This window comes from Neomonachus schauinslandi, chromosome 8 (assembly GCF_002201575.2).
Source record: "Neomonachus schauinslandi chromosome 8, ASM220157v2, whole genome shotgun sequence".
Classification (NCBI taxonomy): domain Eukaryota; kingdom Metazoa; phylum Chordata; class Mammalia; order Carnivora; family Phocidae; genus Neomonachus; species Neomonachus schauinslandi.
This window is the reverse complement of record NC_058410.1, coordinates 35,727,977-35,749,578: the sequence shown is the minus strand read 5'-3', so window position 1 is coordinate 35,749,578 and position 21,602 is coordinate 35,727,977. Positions and strand designations below refer to the sequence as shown.

General features: G+C 33.6%; 1 protein-coding gene across 5 annotated transcripts in view; it reads right to left on the bottom strand.

Annotated features, from left to right (window-relative positions):
• PTPRK (protein tyrosine phosphatase receptor type K) overlaps positions 1-21,602 on the bottom strand; it is a 553,659-nt gene that overhangs the window by 18,734 nt on the left and 513,323 nt on the right. For 2 of the 5 annotated variants that reach the window (XM_044917507.1, XM_044917508.1), the window contains exons 15-21: positions 14,271-14,431; positions 7,918-8,102; positions 6,130-6,217; positions 4,983-5,059; positions 2,126-2,162; positions 663-760; positions 127-243 (exon numbers count right to left, since the gene is read on the bottom strand). In XM_044917507.1, the coding sequence (XP_044773442.1) occupies positions 127-243; positions 663-760; positions 2,126-2,162; positions 4,983-5,059; positions 6,130-6,217; positions 7,918-8,102; positions 14,271-14,431 (763 nt within the window). Of the gene's footprint in view, positions 1-126; positions 244-662; positions 761-2,125; positions 2,163-4,769; positions 4,788-4,982; positions 5,060-6,129; positions 6,218-7,917; positions 8,103-9,478; positions 9,538-10,403; positions 10,416-12,357; positions 12,394-14,270; positions 14,432-19,376; positions 19,407-21,399; positions 21,442-21,602 lie in introns of those variants that run through there. The other 3 variants (XM_044917510.1, XM_044917509.1, XM_044917511.1) reach the window with 3 other exon arrangements.

The following is a 21,602-nucleotide window of genomic DNA, read 5'->3' as shown; positions in this document are numbered from 1 at the left end:
TTGTGGAATGAATGAATGGATGGATAGATTCTATAGCATCATCAAAACAAATCTTGATGGGGACTTCAGGAGAAAAAAAAGTTTCAATAAACATATTTTAAATAAAGAGAATTTTAGGGTACTTACCCTTTCCAGGGTGAATGTCCTAACTACATATTCAGCAAGGGGCTCCATTTCCACACAAGTTACTTTGAAGTCACCATAAACTTCAGTATCATCAGGCCAATACTTATAGCATTTAACCTAAATGACAGAAAGGGTATATAAAGTGGGCCTGAATACACATTAACCAAGATGATTTATTTCCAGTAGTAACTCTTCAGGTTACAGTAAAAATATAGTTAAAGAAAAACTATGTATGAGATAAAAGAATCTATTACACAAAAAATAGAAAAACTTTGTGTAGTCTCATTATAAAATATAAGAAGCCTTATGATGCTATTAGAATCTAGTATAAAATCAGAGTTTCTTTCATTACTCAATAAAGAAGTCAAATAATTTCTCAGCCACCAAAGGTCCACTGAGGAGCACTCAATTGAAATGCTATGCCTATGGATTTTTAAAACAACTGAATGAGATTCTATTTTAAGTGTGTTATGTTTGGCTACTCAACTTATACTCATGTTTTGTGAACAAGAAAAAAAAATCTTGTTTTCTCTTACCCGGCCAACCTCAACTAAATTTGTAACCATCACAATGCAGGCAGACTGTTCTTGCCAGATCATTCTCCAGAAATCATATACTGTTTCATGAACTGGGCCTTTGAAGAAATTAATTTGAATATTATATTATCAGAGAAATTTTGTGGTTAGAAGAAATAAGTGGTAAGAAGTATGCATAAGGTACAAATAAAAGTAAACTAAATAAGCCAAAAAATAATATTAAAGGTTTAACACAAAATGTCACTGAAATTACTTAAATTCAGTTTGTATCTAAATTCACACTATAGCAAAAACATAGGCATATGTAACTTTTTTTTTTTTCTATTTACCTTCTATACTTCCCATGTAGAAGAAGATATCAGATTCTAGGTATCAGAAGATGCCTAGATTCTAGGGTACTTATAGCTGTCACTAAGTTAATTTGATGTATCTTCAAATATATGTTAAAAATAGGAAGTCTTATTCCACTATCAACCAAACAGCATATATTACCAAGTAAATATACCCACATCGTTTATAAAACAGTGCATGTTTAGGGGTTAATGAAGAAACAGCATACATATACGCACACATCCCAACCCTATATCATCACCTCCAGACTGCTAACGCATCTACTGGGTTATACTCTACTCAGTGCCACAAGCAAACAAACCTAGAGTATTGTTCACCATGGATGATCTTTAACTTTAAAGAGCTTACAATTCAACTCAGTTAATCCAAAGATATGTGAAAATACTCAGAAAATGGTCTCTGTCAAAACAGCAAACAGAGCTACTGCTTCACTTCCCTCTTTTAAGAAATAAATAGATAGGCAGGTTTCTCTTCTGATGGCCAGTGGTCAATATGGAGAGACAACTAAAGATGTTTTAGGATGCTCTTATTCCCCAGTGTGCCACTCTAACAAGATTTCTCTGCCTTTTTCTTATTTTCTACACAGAATGAACTTGATGGAGTTCCCTTTAGCCCTTCGTTTTGTCTGTCTTGACTTGTAAAAAATTTGCTGGAAGACAGTCTAACATCTCATTGTAACAATATCAGTCTTGGGTAATACTCCATTCCAGGACCACAGACCTTGCTACCAAAAAACGGGCAACTTATCCAAGGTGAGACCTCTCTTGCTTTCATCAAAAGTAATTCCTGTGTCCAGCACTATTAGCTAGTGTACTCTGGGACATCCGAATACCAAAACCCAAACCACAAATCAGCAGCTTCTCTTTTATTTTAATTAAAAAATAAAGTGAGCTTTAATTTATACGTATTTTACACAGATAAAACAACTTGTATTATACAAATGAATAAAGAGCGGTCTCAGATGATCTGATCTTTTTTTCAGTTAAGTCAGATAAAAATGGCAAAAAAAAAAAAAACCCAAACAAACCACAAAACCATAAACCAGACCAACACCATATGGATGAAAAAGCAACTTTGGTTGCTCTAGAACATTTAAAAAGGTCATGTTTTACCTTGAGTTGCAATGTAGTGGCTTGGTCTCTGGTAGCCCTAAAATAGGAGAACAAATTGGTTATCATTTTACATCAGTATCAGAAATAAATGAATGAAGGCATAAAAAGATGAAGACAACCACCTGTTAAGATTAAGTTATAGTAAAAAGTCCAGAAATGAGTAGTGAACTCAGAGTTCACTTCTCAAACCTAGGTTATCTGAAAGGTAAACATAAAATAAAAATTAAATGTTTTAAGGGCTCCGATTAGAATATGTATTGCATAATCGAGTTTTGTTTGCTAGGGAATAACCTCGTAGATATTGTTTGGTTTTACTAAAATGTTTATGCCTTCATGTTAATCTTTAGTCATTCATTCCTGGCAAATGGTGTTCAAAAATATTAATTCTCATCTTATCATCCAAAAGTACAACACACTGCATTACAAATGGACAACGACATATTAGAACCATAAAAAAATAACAGAACATTCCAATGTTAGAGCTGGACAATGCATGTGTGCATTAAGTCAAAGTCCTGCTGAGCTATTTTAGAGAATATTCCTGTACTATAATATGTTCAGGAATCTGCCAAAACTATTTTGTGTGTGCTGATAATATTAGTTCACACACACATAATTACAGGTACACACATATATAGGGAAAGAAGAGTTTTAAATAAAATACATCTAATCCTGAACAAAAAATTTAGCACTTTTTTCTTTTTAGTGTGCCAAGAGCTTTAGGTGGTTAAACATTTAATACTGTTTCAACAAAGAAGTTATTCCTGATAAGAAATAAGTTGTTAGTTGCTCTCAATTGATTTGAATTCCGGTACATCATGAGTAGCACAACTGTTAACGGTATAACAGGGTTAAGCTTCGAATTTGTTTTGTATGTATCAAAGGACCTCAGCAAAAGCCTGTGGTACAATTTGTCCACATTTGGTGTGGGCAACTCGATGTGCATATAAATGCACATAAACTGAGATCTCCAATCTAAAACTTAACAGGCTGAGCAGCATACTGCTGCCAATTTGGAAGTTTTCTATTTCTTCTTATACCAAATAGTACAATTTTTCATGGACAAATTTTTTCCAAGCTCTATAAGCATTTCATCTCCCGTTTTTCATGAAAAATTTACCAATTACAGAAGAGTCTTAAGTGTAATAAACTAACGGGAAAGAGAACATTATGGAATTGTGTAGTAATCAGCCAAAATACACTGGGGTCTTAACAGAACGACTGGATAACAACACAGTCTCATTTAGAACACAGTTTTACCATATGAACCATAAAGTAGTAGTATAACAAGGCTCCAGTGTATATGTCTTGGCAGAAAACCAAGGTTAAATTGAATAGGTAAGAACAAGTACAAATTTGTCCCAAAACTGTTGAATTTTTTATTCTAAAGAGTGGACCATTAGCTTAGCTTTCTCTTTTGAGACGTCTGATAAATTTAAAATATCAAATGAGAGTCAAATGATGATCAGAAGTTTTACCAATATACTCAGAGACTATGTAATAAAATTAATTAATCCAAAGATATCAGTGATGACAGTTCACAAAGTAACTATAAAACATGAACTTAATAAATGTCACAGAGGTCATTTCCTATTTATGGAAATTAGACAAAGTCAGGGCCTAATTTTCATGTTTTATATAACTATAAATGTGTACAACATACATCCTACGATATTTGATACTTCTACCTTTTGCCTTCCAATTAATGCATGTCTTTAACTGATTAATCTCAGCACACCTAGGACTGAATTATTTAAAAATAGCGGATGTTTCATGAGTGCTTTGTATGTGCTAGGTATTGTGCTGAATGTTCAACATGCATTACTTTATTTAATTCTCATAACAAACGATGAGGTTCGTACTATTATTATTATCCCCACGGTACAGAGAAGAAAACTGAGGCACAGAGAAGGGAAGCAACAGTCCCAAGATTTCCAGCATAATTTTGAACCAGGAAATATGAATAAAGAGCCTGTCCTTCTTACATGTAATGTAGTATTATTACTTCCTTGACAATATTTTATTTTTGATTTGGTAGTTACTTTCCATTAAATCAACAATTTGCATGTAGATATGTTTGTAACCAAAATGTAACAGTGGAAACCTGTGACCAAAACAAGCTTTTTGGTTTGCACGATTCGATATATATGTGTGATATGTATATTTTACAAATGCAATTTAGAAATGATTTGGCCTAAGTAATTTTAATACTTTAACAAGCCAATACCACACACCACAAAATAGTCTTCCTACCCATTTTTAACATCAGAAGTCAAATGTAAAAAGTAAAATTTCAGAAACACTAATACACATCATACTATCCAGCTTCTCACATGTTTGGGGAAGGGGGAAGAATAAAAGCCAGAAACAGAAATCATCAACAAATAAAACTCGAGTACATCATAACTTGTCAAAATCTGAAAATGGTCCTGTTTTTCTAAACATAGCAAAGGGAAGGAGGTAAAATAGATCTTCACACATGTAAAGGAGTTACAAAAAAATGAACATAGATATACCGTATGAGGCTACTTAGGGGAAGCATGCAGAGGTAACTAGTATTAAGCATTAGTAAGAACTGTAATTAAGAGTAGTTATATTAAATATTTATAATAGGGTGCTGTTATTTACATATAGTGGTACTTACATCCCTGTACAGCCAAATCTACAGCCCAAACCAAAGTCAGGTGTGAAAGAAAGCACAACAACGTCAGTGAGTACTAGGACGTAGAACAAGGAAAAGTGTACAGTTTGTTCTTTATTTTAAAAAGCTAGCAATCACTTTATAGGTAATAACAAGCAAAAAGATTCACATATATAAACCAACAAATTGGGCACACCGAACTATAAAAATACTTACATCTATGTAGTTGGCATTAATGTAATCTGAAGAAGGATCATCCTCAACAGGTTGCAGAATTACTCTGGAGTGGTCATCTAAAGTTGTTAAACAATAAAATAAAGCTATTAAATTTCCCCTCTGTTCCAAGACAATGACCTTGGTAGAGACTTAAAATAATTCAGGGGTTGCTGATAGCTCATCCATAACAGGCTACTATTCAAATTTCCTTAAAGAAATACAAGAACTTTGATGAGCTCAGTACTTACTATAATATCCTGTTAATAAAGCTTCAACGACTAGCATCTTCATAGTTAGGAAGGTTTTCGGGAACATGGTAATGTCTGATGAATCATCACTGGCTTTGTCTAAAGGACTGAACTCATTTTAGTGTCTAATTCTGCTTCTTTGACATGGGTTTAAACGGGTGGGATCCATTCCTGCTGCACTTTTACAGCAAATGAGCCACAGAACTAGAGAGTGAATTCTGAATCCCTGCTCTCGACTTCTTAACTTCTTGAGAGTCAAGGTTGAATTCTGATGTAGTCAGATGTATTCAGAGGATATTTTAAAATAATTTAAATTGAGATCTGAGTGGGCCAAGTACATCACTAGCTAGTCACAAACTAAACTATGTTACTTTCCTTACCATTCCTGTGGTTTCATAGGATAACCAATTTATTTATCCCATGCAAACACCTTAAAATTTAATGAAGTCCCTAATGACAAATAACATGGAGCAGCCGGAGTTCAGGCACTCGCTGCAAAGAAGAAATAAAGGTTATATGGAAAGAATAACACTCTCACTTTGAGAATGTTTGGTAGAAGTGTTATAGCAATTTATCACTGAAAAGACCTTCTTTTTCATTATCCTGATATTCTTAGCTGTCAATAACACCCCATGCATTTATGTGCAAACATAAAATCAAACAAGTTATCTCCACAGGGTGAAGAGTCTGAGTCAATTGAGTTATTGACGATGACGACAACTTCAGAGTCACTGCCAACAGCCAATGCTGTTTTAATATTAAATAGATTACCTTATAAACAGATGTGCCACTTTCTGGGATTCTCTTGAAGTTTAAAAGCATATAAGGAGGACTTTCCACTTAATATTTATCTTCTATACACAATATTTACATTCACCAAGAATTGTATGAGAACTTACATGCTATAATGTTTCCATAACGATTTTTTGCTCTATTTTGATCTTTTTTAGCTACATCCCAAGATGCGGACTGTCCTTCAAAGAAGCTCTGGAAAAAGAAGAAGTAACAAGAAGACTGAATTTAACTCTTTTTCTTGGATCAGGTTTATCTGTTCTGAAGACCAAAATAATAAAAGCCACTTTTCTCAGGGAGGAAGGGAATCCTAGAGTAGTAAACAAGTTCTCTTTTCAGATCTCAAAGCTTGTTTGTTGGACTCCTACTTGCTCATTCTGGATTGGACTGAGTTCAAAATAAGGACAAAAAAACAACTTTAGGAAAAAAAAGGAGCTTGAAACAATTTCAAATTTAAGATTGCTACAACTCTGAGAGATGGAAGTAGAGAAAGCATCAAAACGTCAAAACTACTTTTAATGAGTATCTTTCAAATGTTTTTCCCTTAGCATTTATAACAGGAAAAAGAAAACCTGTTTTCTCCCATAATTATTCATTAAATCGTGTGCAATACATCCCATTTCAGTTTCTTTGAAGATCATGAAAAGGACAGAGTCTCTACAACAAGGGACCATATGAAAATTAAAAAGAGTCACCTTATCCAAGGATCTTGGAGCAGATGAATTTGCTGATTGGTTTAATTACCATATGCAGCAATTCAAAATATGGGTATAGATTTCTTTTTTGCAGTAACACTCAAACTTTGCTCAACACAGGAAATGGGGTCTTCAAAGAATCAACGGTTTTTGAAGTGAGGTACACAGGAATACACATGAACAACAACAAAAAAACCCCCCAGCTCTGGCAGAATCTTATAATTCCTTGCACTATTTTCTTGCCACAGCACAGTGTTTCCGGTGTGTATCTCAAACCAACTTTCAAAATTCACAGCTAATTTTATTTGCTCCCAAACTCAGGTATACCAGCCATCTGTAAATAAAATACAGAGTTCAGAAGATTCTTCATGCAGTCGAATGCATTTCAGATGACCCTTTAAAGTCAAGTACTGCTTGGATTCTTTCACTTTAAATGTGTGTATATGGTGGTTATGAGTACGGTGGTGGAGGAACTTCCTTCTATGCCCGAGGCTGACATTTCTCAGTAAGTGCCGAGTGGCAAAGGAACTTTTTCCTTTTTGCTATATTATGTTTATTGAGATGTTCAGTTTAAACCACTTCCTGTGGCAGTATGACTTACACTTGTATTTTGGATTCAGGAGGAAGGGGAAATCAAGTTGGAAGAATAATTTCCCACATCCTTCTTTTGGCTTCTAATGTTGTCTAGATTCGCAGTGCTCTATTTTTCTTCCCGGCCACTTTCAACCAATAAGCCACAAAGAAAACTAAGAGTGACAAGCAGTACATTTAGAACACAAAGATCATCCCCCACTTCTCAACAGAGGGTCAACAAGCAAAGAGGCAGAGAAGTACCTACTGCTTCAGTCATTCAAATGGTCGACTCTGTAGTGATACAATGGGACTCAAAGGATCCTGTTAAAGGATTTTTTGTGGGGGGGAAATAGAAGGTCTAACAAAGGGGTTTTTAAATCGCATAGTAAAATTCTGGAATCCAACATTTAAGAATTCTTCAAGCGAATTTTGACCCAGAAAGTGCCCTTTCTTTCAATTTCGTCTACCCCTTCTCCCTCATACACATTTGAGGATATTCTCAGAGACACAAGATTGGAGTCTATGGAGTAGACTCCACTCCTTGTGATGGTAAAGGGAGGGAAAAAAAAGGTTCAATTCCACTATTACGATTAGAAATAACATTTAACGTAGCATTGAAACTTTCACCTCATATTCCTCTTTGAACCCATAGCTGTCTGATGTCTTCATGAGATTAATGTGCTGCAGTAAGTCGGCAACCCGGATGGCTGGGTGCAGCTGTCCCGTCTGGTAAGGGGACTCTGTCCCCTCACAGAGGTAGCGAGGTACATCTAGAAGACGACTGGACTCTGCTGTGGCACTGTGGTTCTCATCTGGCGGGTTTCAGATTCCAGAAGATTAAAAAAAAGACAAAGTTATCTTGTTTAATATATATCTATGCAAAGAAGATTGTAAGAACTTAAAGATTTTTCTGATAACAGGAGGAAGAAAAAAGAAATACAGCAATAGATCTCGGGCGGCTTCCCTATACAGACAAAGCCTTTTACATCAGCTCGAGGTATGAGGTCAGAGTATATTATGTTTATGTCATCGAGATAACGAATGCTGTGAGATGTAGACATCTGATCCACTTTTAGAAAGTATAAGTGGGAGATTTTGCTGAGTTCTTCCTTTTTCTTGTATCTGCAGTCACAGCAGCATAGAGTAGGACCAGAAGATCAAGCTGTCAACTTGGAGAGGTGTTTTCATTGGTGGGTAAACTGAACAAACTCCTTCCCCACCATATCCCAACCTCACTCACAGACCCCATCTAGGCAACCATCCCCCAAAGGGCTGCTCTCTGTGGCTTTGTGGGCCTACTCTGCCACCTGGGGCTTCTGAGCACGGGACAGTCCAGAGTGGGAAACACGGGCATTCTCCAGAATCATCCCCTGGCCTCACTATGTCCGCAAGCCAGGCTATGCATGCATTTATACTCAGTCTCTACCCCTTTGGGTTATTACGATGGTTGTTGTTTTTACTGTAAGTATATTTTGACTTCTGGCCGCTGTGTGAAAGAACTAGGGTATGTCTCTGGGGCAAAATACATAGGCTGTTCCTCTGGAATTCTTCCCTGACCCATCCAGGCTGAGCTACACAGCTCCTTCATTATGTTCCCATGGCCTCCTGTTCTGTGTCCTTTCCCTTACTCTATATTTTAGTCATTTGTCTCCTGATCTCTTTCTTTTCACTAAACTCTGAATGCTTAAAGTGTAGAAACAGAGTCATAGTTGTCTTTTTGTTCCTAGTGACTGGTGCAGTCACTCAAATATATATCAGTGAATGAATTTGTTAAAGAATCCCTCACCACCCACATTTAAGTGTAGGCCCCATCCCCACTGTGTTATTAGCTGAAAATGAAACTTTTAAGTCTCTTTATGTCATAAGAAGAAATGAACAAGAACATTATACCTATGAAGAATAAATATTATTTTAATGACCACAGCACTAATCATTACAATGAGAAAAAGCATGCTTATATTTACCACATTTAAACTTACCACTTAAAAAAACAAAACAAACAAAAACAAATGTTTTAAGGGGCATTACTTTGGAAAGCATTATACTGCCATATTCATTAACAGAACAGAAAGTACACTCTTAGGGGAACTTTTGTTTTTAATGATAATGCATACTGTAGAGAACGATATTTAATTAACAGTTAAACATATTTCAAGTGCTGGTACATTTGCCTGTTCTATCACCAACTCTACAAATAGGATATGGCAAAAAATGAATTGTTGTCCCCATGATAAACATTTTTTCTTCCTGGAGAAGGGAAAAAAAAAAAAAAAGAACCCCACAATCAGATTTGTGTGCGTCTATAATTTAGTTTGATTGCATTTATTTTACTTTCCCTTATTAGGGTGAATGCTTTTTCTTTTTCCCTTTTCTTTCTTTCTTTTTTTTTTTGCATTTTTTTCTAAAAATGTCACATTGAATCCAAAAAACCCCTGGTGGATTCTGTTGTGACCTAACCACCCAACTCAGGTTTTGCCCACCCCCTCTACACACCAACATTTGCTAGCAAACACGATTCATGAGTTTCCTTTACTTCCTGTGAGACTACACTCAACTGATTTGTCTTTGCTAAAATATTACAGTCAATAGACTGACATAAAGGTGAATGTAAAAATTCAATTGAGAAGCCACTGATTTGGGCACTGTCACAGAATATACAGCTTAGGATGAGAAGTAAAGAGGACAGATAATGTCGGAGAGGCAAAATGCAATCACCCAAGCTGGAATACGGTAGCCCAGGCTCTGTGGAGCAGGCTCAGAGCTCATATCATACCTGCTGGAGCAGCAGAATATTTACAATTATAAAAGGCTCAGTGAGAAACAAAGAATTCACCCATATTCCAAATCTTACACGGTATGTCCAGTATGAAATAGACAGTGTTTTTTGTTTTGCATTAAGCTTTAACACAGTAATACAAAGAGCAGTATTCATTAAAATAATCACATATGTATTATTAATCTCAATACATTTCCACCTCATTATACCACCTAATAATGTCGCTATTAGGGAGAGTACATGTTCTAATCATTATCCTTATTACACATTTAAGAATAATAACTTCGAATATTTCCTTGATGGAAAGGTTTTCTAGAATTCTTTGCAATGCACTTACCAGTTATAGGGACTTTAACCCAATGAAGCAGTAAAACACAAAAAAACAAAAATATGAATCAATATGAAAAGTTTCAAAGCGCTTTTAAGATCGGTACGTAGGTATTAATATCAAGCAATATTTGAAGTGATTTCAAAAATTGCTTTACAAATACAAAATCAAGTGGATGCAAAGTAACCATAAACACTATGATTCCAAGAATGATGAAAAATGCAACAAACTTTCTACATCTGATATGATTAATGAGATTTAGCTCTTAAAGAAAATATTTTTTAAAAACACCAACCAGCTTGACTTTCAAAATGAAATAAAATGCATAACAACTGCTTCTATGGGTAGACTTTATGGCTGTTGTGTTAACTCTAGCCTTCCTTAAACATAAATACCCGTTTTCACAGGGCAAATTCTTACAATAATCTTTTAAACGTTACAGTTTGTAAAACTCACATATATTATTTCATTTTTTCTTTACAAAACTGTGAAAAAGTCTACAGATGGGAAAGCAAAGACATAAGGCACTTCCATGGGCTCATACTGTGAGTCCCCAGGAGAACTGAGACTTGGACCCAATTCAACATTTTCTTAGAATATTACTGTAATGAAATTTTAACATTTAGGTAACTAATTTTTCCTCAGTGAGTTTTTAATATTTTAATTGAATTTTACTTATTAATTTGATGGTGACAGCATTCTGCAGCATTCTGCTTAACAGAAGATGACATTTTCAGAGGTATTTGGTGCCATCCCAATGATCATGATTCTGGCTCCTCCCTACATGACTGGGCTACCCATTGGGACGAATTCCCCAGTTTACTTCCAGTTTCATTCATCAAAAGGAGAGTACAATCAGAAAAAGAGAACACTGACTTCCAGAGTTTTTCAGAATATATATTCTCTATATTATAAAATTATTTATAATTATTTTAGTAAAAAAGAGGTATGTTTCCCTTACCTGAATTAGTTGTATTATTCCCAAATATTTTAAAAATGTATTTAAATGTTGAATACATGGATAATAAAAACATGCATAAAATGTAAGATAAGGTATTATGTTCACAAGAAATTTGAATTTTTATATTTAATGAGAGAATTGGGAACTTTTAAGATATATTTATCTGGCAATTTCCACATTTCTTTGGTTAAATCTTAAATATTAGAAACACGGGGGTAAAACTGATATATAGAACTTCTTAACATATAAGTAAGCTGGTCAAAAATCATTGGTGTGTAATTAGTCAAGGAATAGAGTACAAATTAAAATGAAACTCATTCCATTCTTAAATATACAGTTAAACATTAATTTTACATTTGAAAAGGCCTTATTCATCACTAGCAATACCATTTATCTTAGATGTTGTATAGAGGTAAGCCTTGGCTTGTTCTAGATTTCTTGAAGGATAACACATCACATAAGATGCATATAGAATGCAGAACTCCACATTAATATTGTAGTAACTTTGCCTGCATTTATAAATTCTTAATAAAGACAAAACTAAAGCAAATGCACACATTCTTAATGTTTCCTTGGAAATGTGTTCTTTAGTTGCTATAAACTTAGGAGGATTGAGAAAAATCTTTCCATCAAGTAGATTTTTATATATAGATTAATCATTCCGGTAGCACTGGGCCCTGAGATGTGTGCATTTGGGTTCATTCTGCTAACCTGCATATGTAAACGTTAGTCATATACTAAGGGCCATTGTACTTTTGCTCCAAATCTAACAGAACAAAGACTTTAAAAATATGTTGCTTTAAAAAAAAGCATTTTACTAATTTGAAATCCACTAGATCGGATTGGTTTGACAACAGTTGCTCTCTTTGATAAGATCATGACTTAATTTTCAAAATCAAGCTGCCTCCTACACTGTAAATAATTACTGTGTAGACAAAGCTATAACTCATGCAAGGATGTGTGATCCATGCAAGAAAGAATGATAAAGAATTAGGGCCTCACCTAACACAGCGGTCGGCACAAGTGGATCATTGGGCACTGCAGGAAAACAGAGCTCATGAAGGAATATATTGCCCTAAAGTTGTATTTTACAATTTTCCTTTAAAATAGACTTATGCTTTCTTAAGAAATAAAACTATTCAACTTTGATTATTATAACCTGCAAAGGTAAAATTCTTTTTCAGCTTGGGTTATCTCAAAACACCAGGAAAGGTGTGTCTATAATTAAAGTTCAGTATTCTGTTCAATTTTTAAAAGCCAGGAAGATTCAACGTGACATTATAAAGATTATAAAACGGTGTGGGGGGGTGGAGAGACCCATTTAGATCTATCAAGCAAGGTACTTAGGGAAATAATTATTTCATATTCATTACAAATAAATTTTTTTCAGCTAACCATAAGAAATAGAGTTAATCCTTTTTCCAAATTCATAAATTTGAATCCAAATTCAAAAGTGGGTATCTGTAGTTGTTACACTGCTGAATTCAAGCTTCCCAATAAAGTACTAGCATAGGCAATAGGTAGAAAAGTTTAGGGAAAAAACATGCTTTCAAATCCCTTTTAATTATTAAATCAAGTGGTTAGAGAGATGGTACATCTATATTTTCAGCAAAACTTATTTTCGACAAAAATAGTACTTTATGTTTTTCTCTATCATTTATCTTATAGTGAAATAGAAGTAAAATAGATGAAAAAGGCCCATCATGATTAAAATTAAATTCCAAAATGACTCATACAGCATAGTTATAGCTATTAATTTGGTGTCAATATATATCAAGGAAAATGATGGGCTGCTTTTAGGGCCAATAATTACTGAAAATTTTCACCAAGCTAAACATTGCAGGAAAAAACCTTCCCTTTCGGAAAAGACGTAAATACACACAACCTACAAATACTTTATTTTCTCAACCTCACCACTCCATATGTATATAATCTGTATAGGAAATAATACTTCTTTTGTTTGCTTCTTTCCTTTAGATACATGTTTCAAATTGGAGTAAGCAAATCTCTGGAATCTAAGAATACCTCTGTGTATACACGGCCAGGGATAAACATGACTTGCCTTCCTCATGCATCACTTTTACATGAGGATTTGAAGAAACAGTCAGGTAATTTCACTTAAAATTTAAGTACCAAAATAAACACAGTGCTATAGAACAGAATAAAATTCATAGGAAAATTCATAGGAAATCTGAAGATAAACAGTAATATTGATTGTGGGGCAATTATTCAAATCATCTGCCATGAGGTAGTACTTCAGTGTAAATGTTTTAGAAGTCCTGCCTTTATAGATCAACATTAGGAATTTTTAATATGGATGAACAGATGGACGGATGGATGGATTTTGCCATTCCCTGCCAATCTGCCAGTACAAGTAAATTTTTGGATTGCTCATCAGATACTTAAGAGCATGTAGTCTCTTCTTTCCCCTAGTTAATGTTTTATTACTGAAATTCTCCAGGAGTCTTTGTAGAATAATAGAATAATTTCACCCATGCCAATAATTCCCAGAAAGAATTATGATGTTAAAGTTCTAAGGGAACTTTACCTTACACGAAAGAAGACTCAAATGGCAAAATAATTATAAATAAATTCTGAAGCGAACTAATTTTATGTAGGCAATCAAATATTTCAACTTAGAGCAATAACATATGATTTGGTGTTAAGTAGTATATGAATATCTTTTATGATACAGTAATAAAAGTCATACAGTTTGCAGTTAAACTAAATCCAGCATCAAGACTGAAAACAAGTCCTCTTAAAAATTCTATAATATTCCCTATCACTTTTTCTGTTTCTGGCTGTTTTGTCCATTTCTGTTTTACTTTTTCTCACTATTCAAAGGTAATGTGTTGAATTCAAAGTGATTTAAAGGGCTCCAAAATCACTTATTAAAATTTTAATGAAGAACTTACATCTTGGACTGAAATTATGCTGGTCCATGAAGGTGATGGAAAGAGGGTCTTCTGCATGCAGAGTGCTCTGATCAGCATAACTTCGGTCCATAGCATTTACCATGTGAGTCATCTCCTGCCGGGTATTCCCCATGGCATCTTTGCGTTTTTTAGCAAGCTTGCTGCCAAGGCAAATACAAATGGGAAACCTTAGTGTGAGGCTTGAAGGAGAGTTGACACTAGCAGTAAGCAGTTCAAGAAAGCCCAAGGATAAGAATACATATAGATGTAGTTTGGAATCTCTAAGTTTCCTAATTTCAGGAATTAGGTTGTATATTCAAACAAGATCTGCTGGTAGCTATAAAACTATTTGTCATATGGATATTTCAACATTCAAGCAGTCAATCGAAGCCTTTCATTTCTTGTATTAAAATAGTCATAAATTATAACTATGCTTTATTAAAGCCATAAATAAATACTTCCTTAGTAAAATTGTTCAAGGAAAATGTAAGCTAAAGCTAAGTTTTGGTTTTCAGGTAATTAATTCTTTTGATCACCTTTTAGAAGTTCTTCTGGGGAATAACATGACTAGTTTTTAAAGTTTATTTTACTAGAGTCACCCAACTAAAATGCACAAAGAAATCCCATTCTTCATTCTCTGTTTTATTATTCAGTAAAAATGCAACATGTGTAGCATTAACGTATTTAGCAGTATATTTATAACATTAATCCCAACTTAATCTGGAGAGTTGCAGAATTTACCACTGCTAGATTTAATGCAAATATACATATATATGGAAAAATTATATACCGTGTAAGAAAAGCACCCTGAGAAAAGTTTGGAAAATATAATGTTGACATATTATACAAATGATCATAATCTTGAGTTATAGCCATTTTTACATCCTAAAAATGTGTTTTAGAACCACATGGCAGAATCTTAACTGAAGATCTGCCTTATAGTGCAGCAGGGCAAATAACTGAGGGGATTTAGAAATTAGTAGAGTGAGACTTTTGAGCTACTCAAATATTGACATCTTTATCTCATATATCAAGGATGTGAAACACATTCTGGTTCTTTGTGAATGTTACACATAAAACATGCAATAAAAAACCATTAAGGGCATATAAAACATTTATTTCACATTAACAAGGTAATTTATATATAATATAAATAAAGGCATTCAAAAAGCCTGTAGCAGCCAGATTATGTTTATGGCAGCAGTTTATGCTGCCTTGGAATTATTCCTCAGCTAGATCATTAACTAGGACATATTCTTCTGATTCTCATTAGTATCTGTACTAGAGTAAATATACTACAAATATTTTTTAAAGGCTCATTTAATGGTTGTTTGTGTCCAAGGGCCTTTCTTTTACAAAACTACTGTGGCAATATGAGAGCTCCTCTGGATTTTCCTTCCTGAGAATAATAGTACTTGGCCTCAAGGGGTACATACCCAAAATACCCAGTTTAGTGATACAACAGATTTGACACTGAAATAAGATAGTCAGAAACTAAGCTTTAGGATGCAAATGGCATTAATTTTTTTAAAGAAATAATAATCATGGTAATGACAGTACTAGTAATAAGAACAATGACAAAAGTATAACAAGAACTACCACCACCACCATCACTACCATGCCCACTACCACCATCATTTATTAGGAATATTTCCTGTATTCGTTGAAAGGGTTATTATCTCTTTTTTTCTAGGCTAGGGTGAATGTTAAAAACCTGCAAAAATCTTACCGATTTCAGACAGGGAACACAGATGAGTCCTGCTGCCAGTGCTAAGACATTGTATGGAAGGATGGGGATGGTGGAGAACTGGAAAGCCATTTAGGGGGCAATCTGGCCTAAGTGACTACTGGCATTTGATCCCAGTGTTGAGCTTCTCATTTTAAAAATTATTTTTAAAGACAAGTCATGAATCTGAATATTATGTTAAGTTTCCTGATTTTTTGATTTTTTTCAAGTTGATCTATTTTTCAAAACCAGCTATGGGGCAAATTAAACATCAGCAGGTCATATTTTAGTCTATAGACTTTACTTTCCAAACTTACCTCTAGACCACCATATAAGGTATTTGTTCCTTGACCTACAATGTTCCTTTTTCCCTCTAGTATCTGGTTAGCTTCCATTCTGTCTCACTGCATCAGGAGGCTTCTCAGATCCCAATACAACCCACCTCAGGTTAGGTTTCCCTGCTAGGTAGCTTTTTGTTTGTTTGTTTGTTTGTTTTTTGTTTTTGAAAGCTAGGCATGGAGCCCAACACAGGGCTTGAACTTATGACCCTGAGATCAAGACTTGAGCTGTCAGGAGTCGGACACTTAACCAACTGAGTCACCCAGGTGCTCCCCTGCTAGGTATTTTTATAGCACCATGTTTTCTGCCTATAACAATCCTTACCATGTATCAGTGCAAGTATCCTTCTGTTTCCCCATTGTGTGTTCCACGGAGAGAAGGACCATTACTCCGAGCACTTACAGCATCTCTGGCACATAGCAGGCACTCAATAAATCCTTGTTGAATGGATGAATTAGGCCTGTTATATGCATCACACTTTTCACTTGTTAATTCAATTAATTCTCAGATCAACCACTGAAAAAGGCATGAGGATTCTAATTGTATAGATGAGTTCATTGAGGCTCAGACAAGTTAAATAACTTGCCCAAGACTATTTATCTAATAATAAGTGAAGAATGACCTGGTTCTGAGCCTAAACTGTTCCACTATACCCAGTTGCTGACATTTTTTTTAAAATGCCACATTACAAGTACATAATATGAAGCATCTAGGAATTAAACATTAGTTGTTATAAATTTGAGAAAAAGAATGTGAATACAGCACAAATGTTTTGCCCCTTTAAAGTGTTAAAAGAGTAAAAAAACAATTTAAGAAATAGCTTCCAATCTTTGTTTCTTGGGCAAGAAGAATGAATTCTTCCCTCAAAAAATTTGAGATTGAACTGGATAAAAATAACACAACTTGAAATGTGGATTAAAAATACTGTTAAAATTTTGAGGATGGGCAGTTCAAAGCATTTAGAGAAGACAGGTTTAAACTTTGCGGCTTTACTTTAAAACATATATAATTTATATGTATATTTTGTGATTAAGGAAAAATAAGCAATTAACTTGTCAAATGTACGGCTGATAAAGTTTTCATGGCAATGGAAGACTTTTAAGATTCACAAACCTTTGTTAGATGACAAATTATGGGGGGAGTTATAACCTTTGTTACTATTTGCCAGTCATGCATTATCAACTTGGTTTTTATACCTTAACCCTCACAACAACCCTGTGAGGTAGGCTTTAATTCAGGTTATTACAGAATAAAAATTAACATTAGAGTTAAGTGTTTTGATCATGAGTGACGGTCACTATGACATTGCCAATGAACATTAGCTCAAAGATCACAATTGGTTTTCTTTTAAATTTTATTTATTTACTTTTGTTAAAAAATCTCCAATTCAGGTTAGGTATGTTTAGATTAGATATGTTTAGATTTAGATTAGGTATGTTTAAGGAAGCTTTAAAAATCATATTCTGTGACATTCTTTTGAAATTATGATTAATAATGCTAATAGCCCTATGTATTACAGTAACAGTATCATAACCTACTATATAGCCTAGAATAAAGAAATGTTATCCATCCACTAAGAAAGCAATCCCATTCTAACATTACAGGTACATTGATGGTTAATGGTAAGCTTACTGACATTCTTACATGTACTTACTGATTCCTACATGTTTGATGCTTTTTCTCTCTCTGAGCAGAATATATATATATATTTTAAAATAAACTCTGTACTTTACACATAAAAATGTGTATATATATATATATATACATGCACATATATATGTGTATATATATAATGTATGTATATATGGTACACTTCAGGACAGTTAAGCAATTCATTTTGCAACTACTTGAGTTTGACAGATGTGCAAATGACTTTCATTATCAAAGCAGCCAACAGCATAAACTTCTGCAGGTGGATATATGGGTGGGCTATAAAGAGGAAAAGTGTTCCATAATTATATGAAATGGTACAGTTAATTATGTTTGGTTTCATCAAACATGATTTAACAAGGATATTATGATTCATCACAATAAGCTAAGAGCACTGTTAGTTTACACCTGCTTGTTTTAGCAGATTATAAGAAGCCAGCGTTTATAATATTTAAAATATTGGCAGACCTCTGTTACAGTCATTGAGACTCTTACCAAATTTTATTGTAAAGCTAGCTTAAATTTACCTTGTAAAATAAATACTGTGGGATAAATGTCCCCAAACATACTTAATCACAATCCTTAAGCCTTAAAAGTTGGTGAATCAAAACTGATAAAGCAATGTCCAAGAACATTTTTTGCCCTCATTCTTTTGGATTGGATGAATACCCCGGCATCTAAGGTAATAAACTTAAGACGACTAGAGAAATAGAGGGAACAATATTCTCTGTCCTTATTCAAACTAACATTCCATACCCAAGTATAGGGTGAGCTAAGTGTTTGGAAGAGAAAAGGAAATAGAGGACACCTAGGTGTGTTTTGTGTAGGATCACAGCATTCTTTTTGGTCTTGGCTTTAGAAAATCATTGTCCTGTTTAAGTTATGATAAATCAACTCAATTTTTCTTTCCTAAAAAGATTTTTTTGTTTGTCACTGCAACATTATCATTTTATCCATTTGTTTTTATAAGAGCATACTGCTTGCCTAGATGGCCAGACCAAAGGTGTTCTGAAGTGATAACCCGTCCTGGATTCCTGGAAATGTGGAGAAAGACGTTATCACAGTTAGACCTGACCTGATCTGTGGTATGAGGTATCATGTTTATAAGTTACAGGTTTGACTTAAGTAAATAAATGATGTTTTGGGGGTGTAGTCTAAAGCTACTAACAGAAAATTATAAATAAAATTAAAAGTAGCTGAACATACAGAAATACAATATCCCTTTTTAAAAAGATTAACAAAGTAAGTTAATGGTTAAACTTTATATTTTAGAGTCCAGAAAACATCACCAAAATCACAAACATTTAAAAATTTTTTTGTTCTTGTTTTTTGAAAAGGGATACTGCATCTTTAACACATGTAAAGTTGTATATCACCCGTTTTCTACTTACAGGTAGTAGGAGTAAGAATAGTAGCTCCTCCTGGCAAGCAAATCACAGACAGTGGAAAAAGAGAAGCAATGGTGAATGAAAAGCGTGACTCTGTCACATTCAATAAAGCAGAAAAATGTGTGTTAAAAAATAAAATAAAGTAAAGTAAAATAAAATAAAAGTCATGTTTTTTTTGGTTTGCATTTCAGTTTGCTCATGCATTTGGTTAGATATTTTTTTGCCATGCAATTAGACAGATATGCAATAGAAAAATAAAATTTAAAATACATGCTGGTATTTCTTTTGCTGCCAGAAAAATTTAAAAATTAAATGGATTGTGTATTTCAACATGCAGTTAAGCATAATATTATCCATTACCATCGAAAAGCCATGACAGATGGAACTGCTGTGTATAGAACTTTTACACTAAATTGACTATTTTTCTTTAGATACAAAACATAAATATCTATTAGGTTAATATAGAATATATGCAGAGTGACATCTAAATTTCTAAACAAATTGTTATATCTTAATGGTACAGGGGTACATACATATATTGTGTGAATATACATATGCCCCATGCACTATAAATACGCGGAGATATTTCCACAGTAGATGTATGTGATCATGATATCATACACAAACATTTACTGTATTGAAACATAATTTCAAATTTATGCTGGGAATTAATAATGTATTCATGATGCACATTTAAAATATAATACATAACCAATGAAAAAATGGCATACATTTGGAAATAATTCAATAGCGTTTAAATTAAAAAAAAAATGACATTGCGTTTTGAGAGATGCACTATCCCTTTTCTTAGCCTAAAAACTTACTTTATATATACCCTCAGCTGTAGAATTTTACTAAATTGAATTCCAAACCATATCTTTACACAAAACTAAAAAGTGCATAGAACTTTTTTCAACACGAGAAATAGACCTATGTATATTATTCCCAGTGAGGGATAAAGTCTTGAGAAACTTAATTTCCCATAAAAACAAAGACCATAAGAGACTAAAATAGTTTGTTTTTACATTATTTTTGTTATAAATTTGTGTATTAAAAGGGAAACAGTATATACTAAAATTGATTAAGCTTGATACTATGCAATACGGTGATAAAATCTATGCCTTTGTGTATGTATAATAAACATATTTGTTACTAAATCATACACGATACATGTGAGACATACTACATATGAGTAAAAGTCATTACAAAGTTGCTTAGATAAGGGATTCATGTAATTTAGTTCTAGTATTATATACTGGAAAGAAGTATACCTAAATATGTAACTTTCTCTGTCTATAAAATTGCAACTTTTCCTAGTCATAAAGGTTGTGGTGAGGAAGAGAAACAAAAGCCCTGGAATACTCTCTACCAAAAGACAATCAATTAATGCATAATTATGAAAAGTCAAACATTAAGCATTCTAATAGAGAGGCCAACCATTTAAAATATGAACCAGAAAAAGAATTTGTACACTATGCAATTTTAGACAGTTGTCAGAGCATTTTACCCACACAAAAATAATCATGCTTAGAGATTATTTTGGTTTACTTTAGGAAATTTATGTTTCAATTTTTTTTTTTTGTTATTTCTGGAACAGAGGGCCATGGACAAGGAAGGCTACAATAACAAATAAGCGTTGAATAAATAACAAATAAAACCAGTAAGTTTAACCCAATTCTAACTGAGTGAGGACATAATCAGAGGCCAATTTCATGCTCTCATTTCCAATCTGAAGGGACTGGAATAGTTTTATAATTGTGAAGCAAAGTTTAGTTAACTCTCTAAACAGTTTAGTTAACTCTGCAAATATAAATTTAAACTAAATAGAGACATAAGATCTAAAAGGTTACAATCAGCCATTTTATTGATCTTAATTGGCAAATTCATATTACTAAAATACTTAAACCTTCCTATCTCAATTATGATGTATTCTCCAACCACAGAGGTAGACAACAGCAAAAAGAGAAAGCACTATTAGGGAAAGCACGTATGTAGCTAATTTAACACAAAACACTATAATGCATACCTAATGTTTCTAATGCAGATGTGTCTTCTCCAACATATATATCTCCAGGGGATAATTGTAAAGAGGCAATACATTAAAATAAACTCTGATGGAATGATTAAACATGTAGTATGAGTCTTATCTATATTGTTAATGATTTATTTTGAGTATAAAACAATCCTAATAGAATATGATTTAATGTAATGTAAGCAACATCATTTAAT